We start from the raw sequence: 23,215 nt of genomic DNA, 5'->3' as shown, positions 1-23,215 counted from the left end.
AAATAAACCAGATACGCAGTATATCTGTGTAATATAGGTCTGTGTTTCCTTTTTGTCCCGTTACGACACAGCAGTTGGTAAAGGCTGAGTTGTTTAAATCCCAAAGGGAAACTTGAACAATTGTCATAATCTGTATTTTCAGTTGATATGTTTGAGATGCCACTCTGAATTCAGGAATAAGACCACCAAGCCTCAAGCGGTTTTTTTTTTTATAAAACAAAATTAAACATTTATTAATTTAACAACAGATTAAACACATACAAATGTCTATAAATTACTACAATAATAACTTTTAAACAAATCCCCAAATTAATCACACCCAGGTAAATCTCGACCGAGGCAGCAATAACCCATAGACTTTAAACAGACGCCAGGCAAAGCACATTTGACTTTGCAAATTCAAAATGAGATTCCTTGCAACTTGGTTCCTTTGCAGACACAGTTGTAGGCTTACAGGCTTCAATGCCTCTGACTTAGACACACACACACCACACACACACACACACAAACTCCTTTCTGTTTATACCTAGCTTTTCCTTTGAATGAAAATTTTCCATGGTATCCTAGGCTTTTAACTTCACATCTTTTAACAATTAACATTTTCAACCCACTAATTTCATTGCTTGGCATCTCCCAGCTAGGTGCAACGTTTTACTTCCACTCTTGAATGATTTATTCAATAAATGCAAATTTACACTTTACCTTCTGTCCTTGCTTACTGTTTACCCAATTAACACCTTAAACTACTATACATCAAAGCACCCAGACTAGCTGGTTTTAATCCAGTTCAGACACACCCAACTATAATTCCAATTTAAAAATAATTTCCAATAACATTGTAGACATTAATATCTCCTCTTGACAGTCCACAAAGCCTGACTACTTGCTGTCAACTTCTTCCATTATAAATTTATTTGAATACCACCTATATATGTAGGCCACCCTGTAATTATACCCTCTTGCAATTGGTGGGGCTGTAGCGCCTCAATTTTGCATTGCTGTCTGTATGACGAGCAACTTTCTATGTTCCAACCAACTCGATGTTTCTGCTTCCCACGTTGCTCTAACTTATACTATTTCACTATAAGTAATAATGAGTCAAAGTGTTACTGTATACAACTCAAGTGAGAATATAAGTCCCTAAAGTGGGACTGATTTAAATATGCATGCCCAGTTCTTTCTGTGCTGTCCCCTAACCCCATTCACCTGAAGACAACACTTGAATCTTGATTCCCTGAATGTAAATCTACAGGAGATTGACTATTGTTTCAGAAATGGACATATGGGAGTAACTTCCAGAGATTAATTTAATTCTAAGGGTTGGATTTAATACATACTGAACAATGCAATCTGAGGCACTATTTTATTGCTTTAGATCGAGCAGTGTAGGCCCCTCTGCCTCTCTTCATCTTCCGCTCAGTACTTATAAAATCTTGCAATTCTTCTCTTCCATTAATCCAACCTGACACAATCTGGTACTAAATCAATTTAGACAACAACTGGAAAACCATCTATGGCAACATTTGAAATTAGCAACTGGATCATATCAATGATTCATGAGTTCCACCAGCATGGCAGAATTAATTCCCAAAGAGTCCAAATCTTTTCATGCCTATCAGCAAACCTAAGTGTGAGTTGCTGACCGAATGGAAAGTTGAGGCCAAAAGTGATGAATGTTTTTGACAGCTCCAGCCTTCTGTTAATTTTCAATTTCTGTCCAATGTGCATTGGAGAAATCTGATTATCCCAATTATTATCTCCCAATATTGTTTTACATTGTGTTAATTATAGAGCCAGAACATACTTTTACTACTTGAAATATTTATATCAAGTAGACTATATTTGATTGCACATGTTCAAATTGAATAGTGGATTCTACTTTGGGACAAAATTTGTTTTCGTAATGACATAACAATATGTAATCATGTATGCTTTTGATAATTATTTTGTTTCCATGGCTGTTGCATGTTTCTTTTGTATTGTCCATTGCTGCTACTTCAGTCCTGGGCTGATTAATTGCTCAACTTTTGTCGAAGACTGGTTATAAATTTTTATATCCATATTTATAATGAAATCTACCAATGTACATTGCCGCCCTGTCACTTGTGTCTCTCTAGCCTCTGCTCTTAGATTTTGGAATTTTAAAACTTTTTTTACACTCTGGATTTGAATTTGACCGCAGTGTCCCAGGTGAGCATATACCACATTTTGTTCTCTCTCAACCATGTCCATGTTTACTGCTAGTTCATTTCACACACACTTATAGGTCGTATTTCACATCTTGTGCTTACCAACCCAGTAAGGCATAGCTTCAGGTTTCAGTACACAGTTTAAAGCTTTGCCACACACATCTTTGAGGGGCATCACACCTAAGTCATTGTAAACCAGCCTATCTCTGCATGTTTAGTCATTCAAGTTTGTGTCTAAGTTCTGGATGTTTCTGTCACTGGATGTATGCCCCTTTTAGCTTCTATCATCTCAAGAACATATGCTTATCACATGTTATTTTCAGGTACAAAACAAGTTTATTAAAATTTTAGCCTAAATTTCCAAGAGTCATGCAGGCTCATTTTGTTTGCCAAGATCATGGAGCACAGTATAGATGGAAAGAAGTGTTTATTGTGATAATCCGAGCTTGAACAGGGGTGGTAAATGTGATGTGAGAACTGGACTTTGTAGAGTCATTCTGTGGCTTGTTAGCTAAGATAAAAAGAATGCAGTAGGTAGAGAATAAATGGATTTTTCGAATGTGTTCAATAAAGCACCTCAGGAAGAGAAACAACGCTTGATTTTGATTATCAACGGAATAACATGTAAAACATCCCCTCTGACATGCCACACTTGGCCTGTGAGCCCACATACTTCAGTAATTACAGTTCTCTGCAACTGGCTTTAGGTAAAGCCACAGGTCTTTTTGATCGCTCCCATGGAGCTGCTCTGCATCGTCCAGCTATCCTGGGCAGGGCATCCTGAAGGAATGCTGGTCCTATCACTGAAAATTGTGAAGATGATTATGAAGTACCCTTGAAATATAGATGAGATGAGAAAATCATAAAAAAATTTGAATGCAGAATTATACTTCAAAATGCAAAAAACAACAAACCACTTAATTTAAATATAGCATAACCAAACCAGAAAGGCAATGATAATTGCAGATCAAGTTCACTCAGTGATATATGCACACATTTAACAAACAGCATTCAATGCCAAGGAGCGACTTTTTGATACAATGTTGAGCTAACATTTCTGGAGAATTTGAAAGTAAAACGGGTTGCACACTTTCAAGGCATTGATGCTGTTAACTTATTTTCTCTTTGTCAGGAAGATATAACAAATCTCATAATATTATTAGAATTTGTTGTAAAATAGCGTAATAGTGGGATGTGTCTCTGTGTCTGTGTGTGTGTGAGTGTTAAATTAGAGGCAGCTAGTCTAGGTGCTTTGATGTTAGAAGAGAAGTTACGTTTGAAATGCTAATTAGGTAAACATGGGGAAGTTTAGAAACATATAGGTGTCAAGGGAATGTGCATTTTTAAATAACCCATACTAGATTGTTTTCAAAGGAGGGGTGAAATGTGTCACCTAGCTAGGTGAAGTTTAGAAACAGTGTGTTTTTGCAAAATATTTTGCACCAATATTTTGCATCAGCCTTCACAGTGGAGGACACTATAAACATTCCAAAAATATCAGATAAGCAAGGAGCTAATGGGAAGAAAAATCTTGTAACAGTCTCCATCACGAGGGACCAAGTTTTTGAGAAACAAATGGGGCGGAAGGCAGACAAGTTGCCAGGACCTGATGGCCTGCATCCAAGGGTTTTAAAGTAAATGGCTGCAGAGATAGTGGAGGCGTTGGCCGAAATATTCCAGAACTCATTCGATTCCGGGATGGTCCCGGCGGATTGGAAAACCGCTATTTTGACGCCCCTGTTCAAGAAGGGAGGGAGACAAAAAGTAGGAAACCATCAGCCTAACATCTGTCATTGGGAAAATGCTAGAGCCCGTTATTAAGGAAGAAATAGCAGGACATTTAGAAAAGCTTAATGCAATCAAACAGAGCCAACATGGTTTTGTGAAAGGGGAATCATGTTTGACAAATTTGCTAGAGCTCTTTGAGGATATAACAAGCAGAGGTGGTAAAGGGGAACCGATAGCTGCAGGGTATTTGGATTTCCAGAAGGCATTCGGTAAGATGCCACATAAAAGCTTATCGCTCAAGATAGGAGCTCAGGGCACTGAGATTAATGTATTAGCATGGATTGGTTAACACACAGAAGACAGAGTTGGGATTAATGGGTCTTTTTCAGGTTGGAAAGATGTAACTAGTGGAGTGCCACAATGATCAGTCCTAGGGCCTCAATTATTTGCTATCTACATTAATGACTTGGAGGAGGGGGCAGAGTGTAATGTATCCAAATTTGTTGACGATACAAAAATAGGTGGGAGGGCGTGTGCTGAGGATATCAGGAATCTGCAAGGGGATATAGACAGTTTAAGTGAGTGGGCAAAATCGTGGCAGATGGAGTTTAATGTAGTAAAGTGTGAGGTCATGTACTTTGGTAGGAAAAATCAAAAGGCAGACTATGATTTAAATTGAGAGAGACTCCAAAAAAGTGCAGCCCAGAGAGATCTGGGTGTTCTTGTGCATGAAACACAGGGTTAGCATGTAGGTGCAGCAAGCAATTAAGAAGGCAAATGGAATTTTGGCATGTATTGCTGGGGGGTTGGAGTTTAAAAATAGGGAAGTCATGTTACAACTGTACAGGGTATTGGTGAGGCTGCACCTGGAGTACTGTGTACAGTTTTGGTTCCAGTATTTAAGAAAGGATATACTGGCATTGGAGGCAGCTCAAAAGAGATTCACTTGGCTGATTCCTGGGATGAAGGGATTGATTTATCAAGAACGACTAAGCAGGATAGACCTTTGTTCATTAGAGCTTAGAAGAATGAGGGGTAATCTTATTGAAACGTAAAAGATTCTGAGGGGGCTTGACAGGGTAGATGTTGAGAAGATGTTTTCACTAATGGGGAAATCTCAAACTAGGGGACATAGTTACAGAATAAGGGACACTCATTTAAAACTGAGATGTGAAGGAATTTCTTCTGAGGGTAGTGAATGTCTGGGATTCTCTACCTTAGCTTTGTGGAGGCTAGATCACAAAGTATTTAAAGAGGAGGCAGACAGATTTTTTTAAATATTGATGAGTTGAGGGATATGAGGAGCTGGCACAAAAAAGGAGTTGAGGTCTGGGGCAGATCAGCCATGATATTATTGAATGGCAGGGTAGGCTTGAGGGGCCGAATAGCCTACTCCTGCTCCTATTTCTTATATTCTTATTTTTCCCAAAGATGAGAAATGCATTTTACTTTGTTACTAAAAGAAAGGCCAAGAAAGAGCGCCATCTGATATGAATGTACTTGATAAGGTGAGATATGAGTAGCAATTTAATTCATCTCTCTAAGGGCTATGGGTTATGATGTTGTTTCTTTGACAGCTTCTGCCAGGCAGAAATATCAAATAAAACCCAAACTAAAAGAATATTTTCCTTCATTCCTCTCTCCAAGGTATTTTGGCTAACTGAGCATTGTGTTGCTTTCTCTGCAAAGACCTGCAACATTCAATTCTACCAGCCTATTGGGTATAACACATCTTAGCCTGCGTAATCTGCTGTATGCTATAAACCGCTCTTCCCCCCAGCATTTTCAAAGCCATCAAAGCGTTTGACCAGCTCTTGGACATAAGTTGAAGCACTCTGGAAATGGAGTACTGGATGCATGGGGAATCTTCACTATATGGACAAAGAGGTTTCAAATGCCCATCTCTTATTACACTAATGTCAAAATCACAACTCTTTATAAAACACATGCACAGTTCCTTGCAAACTTGATTTTCCTTGATACACATGTTTGCCCATCTCACAGCTGTGAAAATCAAACTCTGGAAAGATGAATATTCCTCTGCTCCATCTTTTTAAATGCCTCGAGGTTTGTGTCAGTGATCTTCAGTGAACAGATTCTCAGGCAGAGTGATGGTCAATGATTTCAACTTTCCAATTGGTATCTCCATAAATTCAAAAATTCTTGGTCATTTTAACTCCAGAAGAACAAGGCCTTCCCGCTAAACTCATGGATGGATATGGAGCTAAATACTGCCCTTCATATGTTCCCAGAAAAGACAGAAACCCAAATTACATCAGTAGCATTACTATGAAAATGGGCCTGAAAGGAGGCTTTTGGTGTTCGGTAGGGGTGCCTTATGCTTGTCATCCCTCATCACATCGTGACACAGCAGCATATGCTGCAAGTAACTTCAAGGCATAATAGGCCCTCTTGTTAAGTTCACAACACCGAATTTTACATGCCTGAGTGACACTGGACAAAACTAACCTGAGTCAACATTCTTGCAATAGTCCTGTATTTTCTTAAAATATTTATCCAAATTCCCTTAAAAGAACCAAAAATTTCTGCCTCAACCACTCCATGCTCTACCAACCCTCTGTGTAAAGAAATTGCTTCCAATAATCTTCCTCACTTTAAATGACCATTTTAAATTGACGACCCCCGAGGAAAAGAGTGTCTGTTTCACTCTATGAAAACTCTTCATAATTTTAAACCATTTATTAAAACTGTGCTTCGTATTTCCATAAAAGCATATTCCCATTCTTTGTTTTTCCTTCCATAATACGTTACTTCACAGATACCTGCATTGAATGGCATTTTCAAACTGCCCATTATGTTAAGAAATCTTCCCCTGAGATTTGGGAAGAAGTAAGTTAATGACTTATGATCTATTAAAACAGCTGAGGAATGTATTCTGCATTTCCTGCAAACTAAAACATGTTGATATTTATCTAACTGAATATCATTCATCTTATTGCATGAACAGCTTACTTCTGAGCCCCTGAGATACAGTTCAGTACTTTCTTCCTCATGAGGTCCATGTCTTCTTTTGATGCCACTTTTAAACATGATAGGCTTTTTTATTCACAAGAGTGCCAACATAAATGATAAAAACATTTTATGGCGGTGTTTAATTTACAGCATTTGTTATAAGTGCAGAATAAATTTTATGTTCCATGCACTTAATTAATAAATCACAGAATGAAAACAATTACCTCTGCTGTAATGTGCATCTTTTTCTAGCTTTGAGTAATAAGTTGGCTTGGGAATTTCTCTGTGCGCCAATCTCATTAAAATATGCTGAAATGAGCGATAGACATAAATCTGCGTCAACTATCAAGACTGAAGGAAAACGGCAAACTCCCACCATCTCTATCTCCTCTTGAAGTATGAAAATTTCAGTTCATTCACCATTATTCATGTACATCAGTCAAGCATGTCCTGGAACCTACAATGGGGCAAGATTTTAAATTTTTCATTAGACTAATAGTAATAGCCTAAAAATCGTTTCAAAGAAACAAAATACAGAGCAGGCCTCGGTACGGATTTAAAAAAAAAAAAAAAATTGCAATTAAACATCAGAGAAAATATCTGGTTTCTTTCTGCATCTGAAAATCTAGTTGTACTTGGAAGACAGTGTCTTAGCAAGCGCAATTGCAAAAAATTCTTCTATAAAGCTCTATAACTCGAACAGGACACGGGGCAGGATTTTCTTGTCACGGGACAGGGCCCGCCCGTCGACGTGTAGAATGACACGCGGTGACGTCGGGCGGAACTCCATTTAAATTTTCTGGTAGGCGGGGGCGCAGCAAAATCAGCTGTGCGCCTGCTGACCTGTCAATTGACAGTCATTTAGCTAATTAATGGACCTGCCCGTCCAGCCTTAAAGTTGGCGGGCTGGCCGGGAGCCCTGGCGTCTTTCAGAAAAAACATGAAACCTCATCCACGGCAGGATGAGGTTTCATGTAGGTTTTTTAAAAATTTTATTAAAGTTTTTGTAAAAATTATGGACATGTCCCAACTCATGTGACAGTATCACATGAGGGGACATGTCACGGAATTATTTTTTCTCTTTTTAATATTTTTGAGTAGAACCGATCTCCAAGGCAGCACTTAGCCTCAGGGAGATGAGTGCGCTCTTTTGTGCGCATGCGCGAAAGAGCGTACTCTCGATATAGGGATCCCCCCGTCCACACAGGGAGTGCCCAGCACTTCCATGCAGACGTCACGTTGGGCGGGCCTTAATTGGCTCGCCCACATAAAATGGCGCTGCGCCCCTGATTGGGGGCGCCAATCAGAGGCGCGCTTGTGCGTGCTCGCTATTCAACTTCACCCCCGATGGCGGGGGGTGGGGGGGATCCTGCCCATCGAGATGTGTTTGGGCGGATGAATCAAAAAATAATCATAAAAGTCCAAAGCAATTTGAGCACGACTCTCTGCCAAAAATCCACAATCATTTAATCCATGTAATTTTTTGTGGCCAGGTTTTGTGTGCATCTTGCCAGGCCGATACAGGAAATTCCAGGCAGTTGTGTCTTGTGGGTTTGTTCACAATATGTCTGTCTTTTTACATTCTTCCAGTTATCAAGTTAAAACTCTCAGTTTTAACATTTTCTATTCTTTTTCCGTGTGTCTTATTCTCTCACTTATTCCTCTCCTTTGGGCCATCAAACTATTCACCAACCAAGAAGAGCGAATGGTCTGCTCGTACAACTCGGTTTTTATCTGTCTACCAGAAAACACAAAAGAACGTTTGAAAGTAATCCACCTTTTCACTTCTCTTTGGGTGGGGGTGAAATGCCTGGCCTTGTCACTTTTCATTAGCATTTTATTTTAATTTCTGAACCATTTTAACGGAATTGGCAGAGAAATTGTAGATTTTATAACAGTATATAAGTTTCATTTTTCTCAATTATAAGATAGTTTAACTAAAATAAATGCAGGAACTGCTCTTTAGGTTCATCGTCTCAGAGTCATAGAGTTATACAGCACAGAAACAGGCCCGTCATGTCCTTGCTGGCCATCACGCACCAGTTTATTCTAATCCCATTTTCCTGCACATGGCCCATAGCCATCTTCTGGAAGCAGAACGAGGTTTATCTTCATGAGGAGACTTGACGTGTTAATCGATCTTTTCTCATGTCAGGTGTTGATGGATTAATGTTTCCAGTATTTTTGGCTTTCATTTCACATTTCCAGCAGTTCTATCATTTTAAATTAAATCTTCAAAATGTTTCAGCTGTTTATCTGAGATTTTTGCAATTTTAATGACTCCAAATTCTTGTTTTAAAAAAATCCAACTTAAAACTTATATTGGAGAGAGTCAAAACGTATCAAATACTTATTATTTTCCGAAGAAACCAACCCATATTTTAATTTTGGATGCACATAGAATAGTCGTCTTGTGTTAATTAGTGTCAAGGAACATACTTCACATTTAATTGAGCACCACCGTGTTTAACATAGGTCTTTTAATCTCCTTGTTTTGACAACACAACAGTACTAGAAGTGAGGTGTCATTAACACTTCATTGTGTTCCATCAAACTTCCCAAGTGTAGCAAAACTGATTTGCCCACTGAGAGAAAAAGTTTTTTCATTTTATTTAGCTCCATAAAATTCAGTCTTAAAATAGCAGCAATCTTATGTATGTGACATGTCTTCTTGCAAAGAATATCTTTGCTTTGCCATCTATTAGAATGGTGCCCGGGATGAGGGACTGGAGAAATGAGGGTTGTAATCCTTAGACCAGAGAAGATTAAGAAGAATTTTAGTAAGTGTCCAAAATCATGAGCGGTTTTGAAACAGCAAGTAAGGAGAAACTGTTTTCTGTGGCTGTAGAATTGATAATTGAAGGACATAATTTAAGGTGATTGGCAAAAGAACCAGCGGCAGCATTCAAAAACACTTTTATTTACACAGCAAGTTGTTGTGATCTGGAATGCATTGCCTGAAGGGATGTTGGAAGCTGATTCAATAATAACTTTTAAAAAAGAATCGGATAAATATTTAAAGGGGGGAAAAAACAATTCCAAGGCTACTGGGGAAAGAGCAGGGGAGTGGAACTAATCAAATAGCTGTACTGAAGAGTCGGCACCGGCATGATCGGCTGAATATCTTTGTTCTGTGCTGTTATTCCATTATCCAACGCAAGGCCTTGTGATTATCAGCACACTATCTGTTGGACATACATCATTGCTCTCTTGCCAGCAAGCATCATGAGAAACTATATAACGTAGAAGACCATTTTAAATGCCTTAAGGCATTTTGAACAATAATTATAATAAAACGTTTGTTTTTGAATGTGGCTAGATATATTGTATCAGAAGAAGTAATTTAGTACTGTGTAGTAGTATTATGGATTGTTTCCAGTTGACGAGCAAGATGGACGATTCCAAATTCTAATGTCTAACATCTCAGGTGTTGTGTGATGATGATGGATCCTCATGGCTAATTTTATTTCCTTGCAGTGAAAGGTTCTTTGTAAAACTGAATAAGAATGGATTGCCAAAATTTCCAGAGAAAATGGAAAGGCAATGCACACTCTTTGTTGTAAGTATAACATTTATAATTAAACTTTTGTTATGTTACTGATTAAAAACTAACAGGACAAATATTCCTCTCGTTAAGCATCTTTAGCTTGTTTGGTAATTTAACATATCTGCATTCATCTCCTGACATTCCTCGCCCCATAGCTCTTGAAATGCTATTTTGTTTGATATCTAATCTTCTGCTTGAGTGGAGAGTTTGTACTGTGACCCATGATGCTCTGAATTTTAAAAGGAAAGCTAATTTTTATGTTTGTAGTTTGTTTATTTATGTATCTTCAGTGGAAAAGTGAGTTCAGAATGGCTAAAACCAGGCCATTGGCCATGGATGTCAAATAACGTTTGTTAATAGTGCAGAGGGTTAGCCAGCCTGCCACCTCCCTGCCCCCCATTTATGAAATAGCTTTAAAAGGGGTAAGAAAATTAGATATTACATGAGACTGAAAATTACTCACTTTTAAACAGGAACTAATTTAACCATAGCTTGTCACTTACCCAGGAAAGCTATGTAGAATCATTAGCACACGTTGATAACACCATTTTTAAAAAAAGAAAACCTGCATAAAGAAGTATTTTGTGTAGTTGATTATTTGTTCTGAAAATAATTTAAATAGTACATCTACAAAGCAGCTCATAAGATTAAAATAGTCTATAGTTTAATTAACTTCTTGAACTATTAACGCACCCCTGTAATTTTGTGTTTGAACCGGCAAATATGTGCATTTATTTTATTCACCGATGAGATTCGATTTGGGTTCTGTCAATTTATTTTGACTCATTAAAAATAAAAATTACCAGGCCTATCAATATTACTGCATCTCTGGGATAGTACATCTGTGCAGCCTTCCCCAAGTAATACTTGCACCAGGGTTCAAAAAAATCTTGTGCTCAATTTGAGGGAAAATCTCAGGGAATTCTTTCTCAACTCCTTGAGGCAATTCAGCAAGCTTCAGGAAGCCATGCTGCCCATTACATATCATTAGATGCAATTAAAACAACATACCCTGCCCACTTCTTGCCATCTGTCTCAATGATGATTGAAATATAAGACTTTAAAGGGCTTTATCTAAAACCATAAAAGATGATCTCCATTGGGTTAACCTGAAAAATCACAAACCTCCTATCTTACTGCACCTATGTACTTATCCCTCTTTAAATTTTGGTATGTTCTCTACTACCCCTGCCTGCTTGGATAGGCTATTCCAAATGTTTGGTGTCCTCTGATAAGAGAATTGGAGTAGAAATTGGTCAGCCTGCAAGTGCAGGCGCAACACTGATGAGATGACTGCAACATGCCCCAAAGTCAGCCAGAAGCTCACCCAAAATTGGCCTTCGCCCTTCTCCATGTTTCAACCTCTTCCCTAGCTTTGCCTGCCTCATCCTTGTTCTCCTACAAAACCACCTGCACTTTTCTCCCGTCTCCTTTTCACCCTTGCTCTTCCCCCTTTGTTGTCATCCTTGCTCCCCACCTCACCCTCCTTTTTGCTCGCTTCCTGCATTCTCATCACCAAAAGGAGGGAGAGAAAGCTAGACATTGAATATCATCAGCTGGTTGTATTCATGCACCTTATAGTTTGCACTTATTTTAATATAAGACATAAAAGCTATGGTGATGCTTTTAATTTAGTTTCTTATACTGAAGTAGAAATGTGATCACCCTCACTGTTTAATATTATAAGTCTCACTTCTAATGTCACCCTAACCTTTATTAGTTGGTGGATCATGGGATACTTGTTGTAAGCCTGGAAGTAGAACTGCTATCCCAGCCCCAATACTGTGCGGCTCAAGGAAACCAAAAGTAACTGAGTAAAAAATTCAGTTTGATTCACTCAAGATTTATTTTCCAATTTCTATTTCAGAATTTAAGAAACATTGACCATAAAATATCTCACTGCTCAAGTCAGAAAAAAGATTAATTTGTTACAGATCTGGTTTAAATCATCAGTATAAAACTGAAAACCCAAACTTAGTTAGCATTACAGCATAACGTTGTAAAATGTTATCCAAATCTGCTCTGATCTCGAGTGTCTTTTTCAGGATTTGGGGAGCAGCGACCTCAGGAAGGATATATATATTACTGTTCACATTATAAGACTGGGTAAAGTTAATTTTTTTTGTAATCAAAGGACTTTAACCTTTTCAACCTGTTTTTTTTCCCTGTATGCTTTTAGACCATGCCAAAAAGTGACTGCATGTTTCTGATACACTGTAGGTCGAATGGCAGCAGGAGAAAAGAAAAACACTTCCAACACACAATACCGACGACCATTTGGTTGTGCAGTCCTGAGCATTGCAGACTTGCTGCAAACTGAAAGGGATACCAGGGACTGTAAAGAAGACTACATGCTTAAAGTCTACATGTACAGTAAAATTTCTCTCTTTCCAGTGTTTGCTCAATGATGAAGTTCATGACATGAGACCCAATCTTAAAAAGTTGCTTAAATAATTGGTTTTCTTTTGGGTTCATGTCCAAGTGATGTGGACAAGTGCCTGTTCTATTTGGCCCCTAACTGTCAGCAGAAGATTTAATTCCAATATTTTTCAAAAAAGGCAACCTGCAGATTTTTGGCGCACATGTTCATACATCAGTGTCAACGAAAGGCAAGGGTTATTATTTGTAGCATTAAATTTAACTTCACTGTAGTGTTGAGAAGCTGCAAGTCTGGTGAAATAGCTTATGTTCATCAGGTTTAGCTATCAAGAGATACTTTCTGCTTTATTGTGAATTGCTTCACTAAGAATAGCGTAAGCTATGTCTCAAATACTTGTGCTGAAGTGACAGCAAATAGAAGTTTGACTATTAATTTGAATGTATAAGGCTGTCAGTATCTTAGCTGCTCGCAGGATTAATCTTGGGATCCCATCATTCAGTTGCAGCTTGTTACTTGCTTGGATTTGGTGTTGGTGAGTTTTTAGAGAAGCATGCATCAATGCATGGTGGGATTTCCTTCAAGCTGAAATTTGCAAATGCCACAAATACACAAATCAATTAACAGGCAGGATTTGCCAGAACAATGGGATTGGTGGCCTTCGCTGTTACATTCAGGTACAGGTAGTTACATTCTCCATTGATTTTTTGTTAAACTTATGCCAAAATGTACTGGAAAATTGGTCCAGATATGATACAAGAGAAGCCAATGACAAATCAAGGACCTTGTTCGCCATGCAGCCATTGGCCTACTCTGCAGATCAACAACACAACACAAGCTGGGAGCCCCATGCCATAACTCAAATTGAGCCTTTACACTAGGTGGTAAGTGGCAATTTATGAAATCATCCATTTTAAAAGCACATTTCAGTTTTTTTTCTAAATATGTTAAAATACTGTAAAAGATAATCTCCAGTTTCTGCACATCCCCTTTTCCACAGAAACATTGCAGGAAGAGCCGAAGAAATGGTCTCTGAATATTGGGGACAAGGATCATTTAGGTCAAAATGTGGTGCAATCTACTGCTGGGACTTAAAGGTTTACAGGCGACTCTGGTGGCATGGAGAGAAGTGGCCACAAGGTTGATCATCATATTGGTTGTGCCCCAATTGGGTGGTACTGCTAAATGATCTGACCATGACAAGAAAGGTAACTATTGTCTCGGCTTCAATTCAGAACTCGAGTTCCATTATAAGTCATAAGCAAAATCTGATTCATTGAAAACTCGGCATGACATTAGTCGTCTCAATTTCTCTGCTCCTCTCACCCACTCTAACCTGTCTCTCTTTGAACTTGCTGCACTCCGTTCTCTCAGGTCCAACCCTGACATTGTCATCAAACCTGCTGACAAGGGTGATGCTGTTGTTGTCTGGCGCACTGACCTCTACCTCGCAGAGGCTGAGCATCACTCGCAGACACTTCCTACTACCTCCCCCTGGACCTTGACCCCACCACTGAACATCACGCCATTGTTTCCAGGACTGTTACTGACCTCATCTCCTCTGGAGATCTCCCTTCCACAAGTTCCAACCTGATAGTCGAACAACCTCGGACGGCCCGCTTCTACCTCCTACCCAAAATCCACAAACAGGACTGTCCCGGCAGACCAATCGTGTCAGCCTGTTCCTGCCCCACGGAACTCATTTCTTGCTATCTTGACTCCATTCTCTCTCCCCTTGTCCAGTCGCTTCCCACCTACATCCGTGATTCCTCTGACACCCTACATCATGTCAAGAATTTCCAGTTCCCTGGCCCCAACCGCCTTGTCTTCACTATGGACATCCAATCCCTCTACACCTCCATCCCCCACCGAGGTGGTCTGATGACTCTCTGCTTCTTCCTCGAACAGAGGCCCGAACAATCCCCATTCACCAATACTCTCCTTCTGGCTGAGCTTGTTCTCACACTGAACAATTTCTCCTTAAACTCCTCTCACTTCCTCCAGATAAAAGGTGTGGCTATGGGTACCCGCATGGGCCCCAGTTATGCCTGTCTCTTTATGGGGTATGTGGAAAATTCCTTGTTCCAGTCCTACTCTGGCCCCCTCCCACAACTCTTTCTCTGGTACATCGATGATTCCTTTGGTGCTGCTTCATGCTCTTGTCTGGACCTGGAAAAATTTATTAATTTTGCTTCTAGTTTCCACCCCTCCATCATTTTCACATGGTCCTCTTCCCTTGCCTTCCTTGACCTCTCTGTCTCAATTTCTGGTGATAGACTGTCCACCAATATTCAATACAAGCCTACTGACTCCCACAGCTATGTCGACTATAGCTCCTCACACCCCGCTTCCTGTAAGGACTCCATCCCAATCTCTCAGTTCCTTCGCCTCTGTCGCATCTATTCTGATGAGACCACTTTCAAAAACAGTTCCTCTGACATGTCTTCCTTCTTCCTTAACCGAGGTTTTCCACCCACGGTGGTTGACAGGGCCCTCAACCGTGTCTGGCCCATCTCCCACACATCTGCCCTCACATCTTCCTCTCCCTCCCAGAACCATGATACGGTTCCCCTTGTCCTCACTTATCATCCCACCAGGCTCCACATTCAAAGGGTCATCCTCCGCCATTTCTGCCAACTCCAGCATGATGCCACCGCCAAACACATCTTCCCTTCACCCCCCCCGGTGGCATTCCGCAGGGATCGTTCCCTCCGGGACACCCTGGTCTACTTCTTCATCACCCCCTACACTTCAACCCCCTCCCACGGCACCTTCCCATGCAACTGCAGAAGGTGCAACACCTGCCCCTTTACTTCCCCTCTCCTCACCGTTCAAGGGCCCAAACACTCCTTTCAAGTGAAGCAGCATTTCACTTGCACTTCCCTCAATTTAGTCTACTGCATTTGTTGCTCCCAATACAGTTTCCTCTACATTGGAGAGACCAAAAACAGACTGGGTGACCGCTTTGCAGAACACCTTCAGTCTGTCCGCAAGCATGATCCAGCCCTCCCTGTCGCTTGCCATTTCAACACTCCACCCTGCTTTCATGCCCACATGTCCATCCTTGGCCTGCTGCAATGTTCCAGTGAAGCTCAACACAAACTGGAGGAACAGCACCTCATCTTCCGACTAGGCACTTTACCGCCTTCCGGACTGAATATTGAGTTCGACAATTTTAGATCATGAACTCTCTCCTCCATCCCCACCCTCTATCCGACCCCCCCCCCTTTTTTTTCCTATAATTTATACAGATTTTTCTTTTCCCACCTATTTCCATTATTTTTAAGTGTATTTCCATCCATTGTTTTATCTCTACCTTTTAGCCTATTTCGATCCCTTCCCTTCACCCCACCCCACCCCACCCCATCTAGGGCTATCTGTACCTTGCTTGTCCTGCTTTCTACCCTTAATCAGCACATTCCTTACTATCACCACCTTCAACACCTCTTTGTCTTTTAGCTATCTCCACCTATCACTGGCCCTCCATCCAGCTCTACACACCCACTTAAACCAGCTTATATTTCACTTTTTTTCTATTTTTACTTAGTTCTGTTGAAGAGTCGTATGGGCTCGAAACGTTAACTGTGTTCCTCTCCGCAGATGCTGCCAGACCTGCTGAGTTTTTCCAGGTATTTTTGTTTTTAGCAAAATTTGTCTGTTGTAGCAGATTTTTTGTGAAGAAAGGCTCAAGTTGAAAAGGAGTTTACTTCAAAGTTAGTATCTTCAGAATGATGAAGGCTCAGGTGCTTTCACGATGAGATTTGTTTGTTTGCTCAAGAAAGAACTCAAAGACATAAATAGGTCATAGAAGTCTATTGCCATGGGATCCAACCTTTTCCAAGTGAGCAGCTTATGAATTTGACACCTTCATATGTCTGCTGAAAAAAAGTTCTATTGTCTGAAAAGAATAGTTAGCTCGACACCTGCACTTCACACAAAGCAACCCAAGTAACCTATTCTCTGTTTTCCCCTCACAGGGTGAAGTGATGCATAACCCATGGGAGCATGCGTGAAATGGAGGAGGAATCCCTTTGATCAAAGAGTGCACTCAACTTAAGGAGAGGATCCTGTAACTGCAGGGATACTTTGGCCTGCAAGGAGGGGGTGGCAATTGATCACCTTCCTGGCACCTTTCTTCCAACCCCTGCCCTCCCCCACCCCCACCCCCTGCCTTGGGCACAACCGCTGCTGCCTTATCTACTTAAAGCGTTCTCACTTTGCACATGACACACCTACCTCCCCACTCAGATGTGATGTTCCAACCATTGCCATGAAGATTCTAGGACAGGAGAGACAACCTACAGGGGGGACAGGAAGGTACCTCCTGGCTGTGAGGGCTACTGATGGCCTGCAATTGGAAAGGAGGATAATGCAGTGGTAGCACAGGTTTCCATCTGCAACATTGGAGGTCCATTGACCACCACGTGACATTCTTCTGTGGAGTGCTGGACAAAATTTGGTGGAGCTGGACAGCGTCTGCCAGGCCTTAGAGAGTGTGCCGAACAGATGTGCCAACATTACATCAGGCATAAAAATCTTCAATTCTACATACAAACTAGAAAAGTTTAGATTATTTTCCTTAGAGCAGAGAGAGTTAAGGGTAAATTTGATAAAGGTGTTCAAGTTTGAGGTGTTTTGATGGAGTGTATGAGGAGAAGCTGTTTTCAGAGGCAGGAAGGTCAGTAACCTGAGCATATGGATTTAAGATAATTGGCAAAAGAACCCTGTTGAGGAGAAATGCTTTTGTGCAGGAAGCTATGACCTGGAACACACTGCCCAAAAGGGTGGTGGAAGAAGATCCAATAATAACTTGCAGAAGAGGGTTAACTTTATATTTGAAAAGGACTAGCCTTTTGTTGTGGTGAAAGAACAGGGCATTGGGACTAAGTGGATATTTCTACAAAAGAACTGGGACAGGCACAATGGGTCAAATTACCTTCTTCCATGCTGTATCATTCTGAGAATCTGGAAGGTTGTGTAGGACATCAGCTGATTGTCGAGATGTCCACAGCTGCCCTGTAGCTGATGGCCCCACCCGCATTGCAATGCTATTTTCTGGTGCAACAGTCGCGGTCCCCAAGGGACATGCTGCTAATGGGCAGGATGGTTACATTTTCCACGGCTGCATCTCTATAGATACATGAGCCTTGCACTGCCCATCTGCTGAGGGCCACTCTTCAACAATGCAACTGGCAGTTTCCCCATCACAGAAGGCAGCTATCCATTTTGAGACCACACCTGTTCCCTGTGTCGTGTTAAAGCAGTCCTGGGATCTGGTCACTTAGGAACTTGCTTATCATGGCTAGCATGTTGGCTGCAGAGGCTGTTTATAAGGCACGTGGACTTGTGCACACACAGGTTAGAAGGTGCAGGTGTACAAGGGTGTAAGGTACCCTGCATGCAAAGTCCATGTCCTTCTCGTTCTCACTCTACATTCCCTCAGGCACATCTCGGTTGGAACCAGTTGTAAATGGTTTGATCTCGCAAATGGTTGCAAAAATTTATCTAAAAGCTGATTTAATGTGCTTTGCTCCTTCAAAAATTGTTCACTAATTTTAAAGAAATTTACATTTCAAGTGTTACAGGAAAGATTTAGGTTTATTGTTATTTTTATATAAAGGTTTTGCACATTCGTCCGTGCTTTGTATTAATTTGGAATTGACTACCTCATAGTGCTACTTAGCTTTCAGGTGAGGGTGTAGACATATACAGCGTAGAATATTTGTTTACTACTGTTAATAACATTCCTATCTCAAATACTGTTAGAAGAAAACAATTGCATAATTTATAGAACAATGCACTACTTCATGATTGACTATGTTAATACAGAGTTATCTCAATTGGCCACCATCCTTGTTGCATCTTGTGTGTTGCTGCCCAGCAATGTTCCTCTATGTAGAGGCGCATAGACTTCTCCATTTGTGTCTGCAGCTTACTTTGCAGTAATTGTCTCTTGCTGAACCGTCCTGATGAGAATTTACTGCATGGTTCTTCTCCTCTGCTTTTACACCACTTGTTCGTTGGCTGATTGTTGTTGCACAGAATAAATGTTCAACTGCTGGTTTAAAGCTTGCCTGTTCTCTTCATGTTCCCATCACCACAGGAACCATTCCATGAGAAAATTATTACAGGCTTCCTGATCCAACGTATTTCTGCTGCTCTGGCCTCTGAGAGTGTTTTTCTCTGGGAGGTCACCACCCAAACACCTTGGGGCATGTTGGAATCATTCAGTTCCACTTGTCTGTGAAAGCATAGGTGAACTATTATTGCAGAGTGAATTTTGTAGTAAACAGCAAATGACTTTAATCCTTGCTACCTTATCTGGGACACTTTTCAGGATACCCCCTATCTATCCAGGCACTGGAAGCATGCTTTATGCTCTTCATGGTCCTCTGCATTCTTGCCAAGTTGCCATGCATGCATTATACCTTTTCTTAATTACGTCATTGGTGATGCAAAATGGTGCCATCAGCTACAGCTTCAGTGGGCAGCCCTGAATTCCAGGATACACCTACCTGCTGTATAAGTCATTGATGGTAGAGTGGCGAAGGACAAATACATTGTGACGTTATGACAGACATTTCCTGATGCTCTGAATTAACATGCACGATTTAAAGTTGGGCATTGCTGGCAATTAGCACATTTAACGAGTAATAACCCTTCTTGTCAATGTAAGTGACAAGTTCCTCAAATGCAACCTTTAGCAGAACGTCGGTCCTATCAAGGACAGCCCCCTGAGGAAGCCAGCAAGCCTGTGGAAATTGATGGATCTGTCCTTTTGCTGTTTAAGAGAAATATTATAATTCATCAAGTCAGAAGCCCTGTGGACGAAGGCAGCTGTCACCTGTTAAATGCAGTTCCTCACAGCTCCTTGGCTGATATTTCAGAGGTCTCCAGGACCTGACTGATATGGACCACAGCCAAAGAAATTATCACCATCATCATTGCCATTGACAAGCCCTACAGAAGGTGAACCACAGCTTCAGGTGTTTGAGGTGACCAGTTAGGTTCTTGTTGATGTGCAGTTTACGCACGCACAGATCTTCCAACAGTACCTCGAATAAGATTTGTTTACTCTGCACTCTGGGAGGGTGATGGAAAAGGTGGGTAGAGAGATCATTTCTGTCTCCAGCTTCTTCCCTTGCTTCTCTCCCAAGGAATGCATGGTAAGAAAGAAGCAATGGATTGGTTTTTCCAAAGTTCCTAATGCATAGAAAGAGGTGGAGCTCCTAATTGTAATTGCCTTGAAACACCAGAAGCATCTGGGATGGTAAAATTAGCAAGAAAAGACTGCCAAAATGTAGGGAAAAAACTGAGCAATTTCCATGGTGTCTGCAGTGAGGCCAGGTTGATCTCAGAGACTGATAATAAAAGGAGGGCAATAAGTTACAACAATACCAGGTCTCCCACATAATTATTCTTTCGTCTAAGTGCCTGTGGAAGAATAATGGTAGAAGTCTGGTAAATCAGCCATCAGCAAGCAATGGTGGACTGAGTGGCGAGAACAAACTTATCAGCTTAGGTGAGCCCATCAGGAGTAATGCAAATGTCCCAGTAAATTATGGTAAAGCATGATGAATGGCATAACTTAGTTATTGCATTATTTTCTGAAATCTTGTGTATAAATACAAGCACACATTGTTAATGTGTTATTGATATGCCACAGGTTTCAAAAATATTTAGGTGCCAACTTTATTAAAATATTGGTCACAGCCAATCTTTTACTATTCTTTATGACTATATATTTCCAACACTTAGTGTTTGTTTTTCCAATATGCAGAATCTGCATTTCAGACATCCAGAAAAACATTACAGTGGGCATTAATTCATTCTTCTGAACACTTGTTAAGTGGCAATTCATGGGTTTGTATTTCCGTTTTTTAAATCCCCAGGACGCATTTAAAATGTGCTGTTCATTTAAGAGCTCAGCAGAACATTTTTTTTTGCGTATGGGTGAAGAGGCCAGTCACAGTTGTGATAGGTTGGGTTGGTTGGTGCGTATAATTTCCTCCTTGTGAATTCTATTTAGCTGATGTTGCTGGGAGCAGACGTAACAGGTTGTTGTTGAGTTCTTTTCCAGACTGGAGACAATTGAAGCTCAGTATTTCAAGGTGCATTGTGGCTTTGACAATCCCCATTACTTAAGTGGATAAACTCCATTGAACAGGAAGGGAAGAGAAGTAAAGGGCACTGGTTTCAAGCTTTTTAATTCTCATTTGGTATCTTTCCATAAACAAAAGGTTACTCTTAATTGGTAAATGAATTCAATTTTCTCAATAAATGTTAAGTCATGTGGAATATTTAAATATACTGAATGGGGATGGGCTGAATTTACTTCTTCAATATAAGTTGTGAACTATATCCAAGAATTGAGGGAGAACCAATCTGGCTGCCTTTTCAGTAGAACTAGTGGTGAGTTCTCCAGTACAGTTAACTTTATTATCTTTTTTTAATGAGAGTTGGGGTGAAAAACCAACGAAACTCGGGAGGAATTTCAGACTGTTTAATCAGAACTAAGAAGATTAAATACAAAATAATTTATTTTCAGTGACAATATGAGCGAGGCAACTGTTTACTTAAAATGTTAGCACAATGTACAAGGTAACAAGGTATGGGATTTGGTAGGACTACTTTAATTAATGCCCCAAATATTCCATTAAAGCACACTATTAGGACAGCTTTTTGGTTCGTCAGGTTTGAATTGCAATTAAAATTCTGTACTTTTTAAACTAATCAGTAAATTATAGGTACAGATAAATACGTTTAACAGTTTCTGAATATTCTGTTTTATATGCACATACTAGGATCTGAAATTCCTTGGAAGCTCTGCTGGTCACCCACATAAGTTCTGGTGGGATATGGACCGAACCCTTATAGAAATGGCGGAGACCCAGTTATGTTATAGAATTAAAAATCAATGGACACCCATGCTTAGGCAGCCAATAGATGATTTTTGGGTGAGCCTGGACAGCACCCCTCTATATACATCCCAGGCATGAAACAAGGTCGAGTTTTTCAGTAGCCTATTGTGAGTGACACTCAGGGTGCATCTCTGGCAGTGGCACTTGTGCCCTCCCCAACCATGTTAATGAGATGCCTTCCCACTGACTCAAAAGGGCAGCATCTAGTGCAACCCCAGCCACTATCATGGCCAGCTGGGCAAGTATGTGCCCAATACTTCAAATAATTTTGGATATTTACAGACTCATTTTTCAGATTTCCTTTTGAACCTATGCATTACATTTTGTTTCAGGTGCAATACTGAAAGTGAATGGTACCAAATACATGAAAATATTATCAAGAAGCTAAATGCACGGTACAATCTGACAAGTTCAAATGCTGGTGAGTGGAAAATTTTCAATGTTTTGCATCATACAATGGTTTTTCCATCTTATTCGTTAACATGAAATGCGAATGACCATACCATTGGGAGCATTCCCACTAGAATTACATTACATAAGCAGAACTGAGAGATATTCAGGGCCCTCATAAACCTGCATAGAAACTATAAGAGATAAACAAATTCCATTTTGCAATTCAAGTCACAGTGCCCTCTCTCAAAGGGATGTAACAATCAACTTCCTGGTTTAGTTCTAGAACAGAATGTTATAAAGCAATAATTACACTGTATTGCCCCATCAAAATACATGAAGTGATTGGATTTGTACGCACCATCTATACAAGTAAGTTCCTACTCAGTAGCTTTGAATAGTATAATATACATTTTAATAAAGTAGCCTCTCAAGTGGAATTACCTTGACAGTGCTTTGCAAACTAATGCTTCCACCATCTAGAAGGACAAAGGAAGCAAATGCATGGGAGCAGCACCACCTGCAAGTTTCCCCCCTTGTGGAAAAATTAATTGTAACTTGCCTGAATTTAAATGAGAATTGGAACTGGCCCCAGTTGAGCTACCCCCCTTCCAAGCCATTCACCATCTGATTTGGATTATTATTGTTCCATCACTGTTGCTGGGTCAAATTCCTGGAACTCTTTCCTTAACAGCACTGTGGGTGTGTCTCCATCATATGGACTGCAATGTTTCAAGTTGGCTCATCACCATCTTGTAGGTAATTAGAAATGGGGAATAAATGTTGGCCTTTTCAGTGATGTCCACATCTCAAGAATGAATAATAATAATAAAAGGTGCATGTTATTGAACCCAAAACCAAACTGATCGGGTGGAAGATTCCGGTTACGTAAGACAGTTTGGGACATTCTCAACCCAGTTACTGGTGGGTATAGGTTCACCCCTACAAATATGTACTAAATCCGTATTGGAGACAGAAACACCACCACTGCAAAAGGAGATACCCTGCTCAGTTAGGGAAAAGGTTCACTTCTGCACAGAGTCGAGGGGGCTTTATTTTTCAGTTGCTATGCTTTGCACAGGAGTGCTTG

The 23,215-nt window shown here is 40.4% G+C and overlaps 1 protein-coding gene across 1 annotated transcript in view; it reads left to right on the top strand.

Annotated features, from left to right (window-relative positions):
* dock4 (dedicator of cytokinesis 4) overlaps positions 1-23,215 on the top strand; it is a 378,537-nt gene that overhangs the window by 149,445 nt on the left and 205,877 nt on the right. The window contains exons 9-12 of the mRNA XM_041215897.1: positions 10,368-10,449; positions 12,483-12,543; positions 12,658-12,805; positions 22,068-22,156. Coding sequence (XP_041071831.1) covers positions 10,368-10,449; positions 12,483-12,543; positions 12,658-12,805; positions 22,068-22,156 — 380 coding nt within the window. The remainder of the gene's footprint in view (positions 1-10,367; positions 10,450-12,482; positions 12,544-12,657; positions 12,806-22,067; positions 22,157-23,215) is intronic.

Source organism: Carcharodon carcharias, chromosome 21 (assembly GCF_017639515.1).
Source record: "Carcharodon carcharias isolate sCarCar2 chromosome 21, sCarCar2.pri, whole genome shotgun sequence".
NCBI classification, from domain to species: Eukaryota; Metazoa; Chordata; class Chondrichthyes; order Lamniformes; family Lamnidae; genus Carcharodon; species Carcharodon carcharias.
This window is presented reverse-complemented; position numbering and strand designations above follow the sequence as displayed.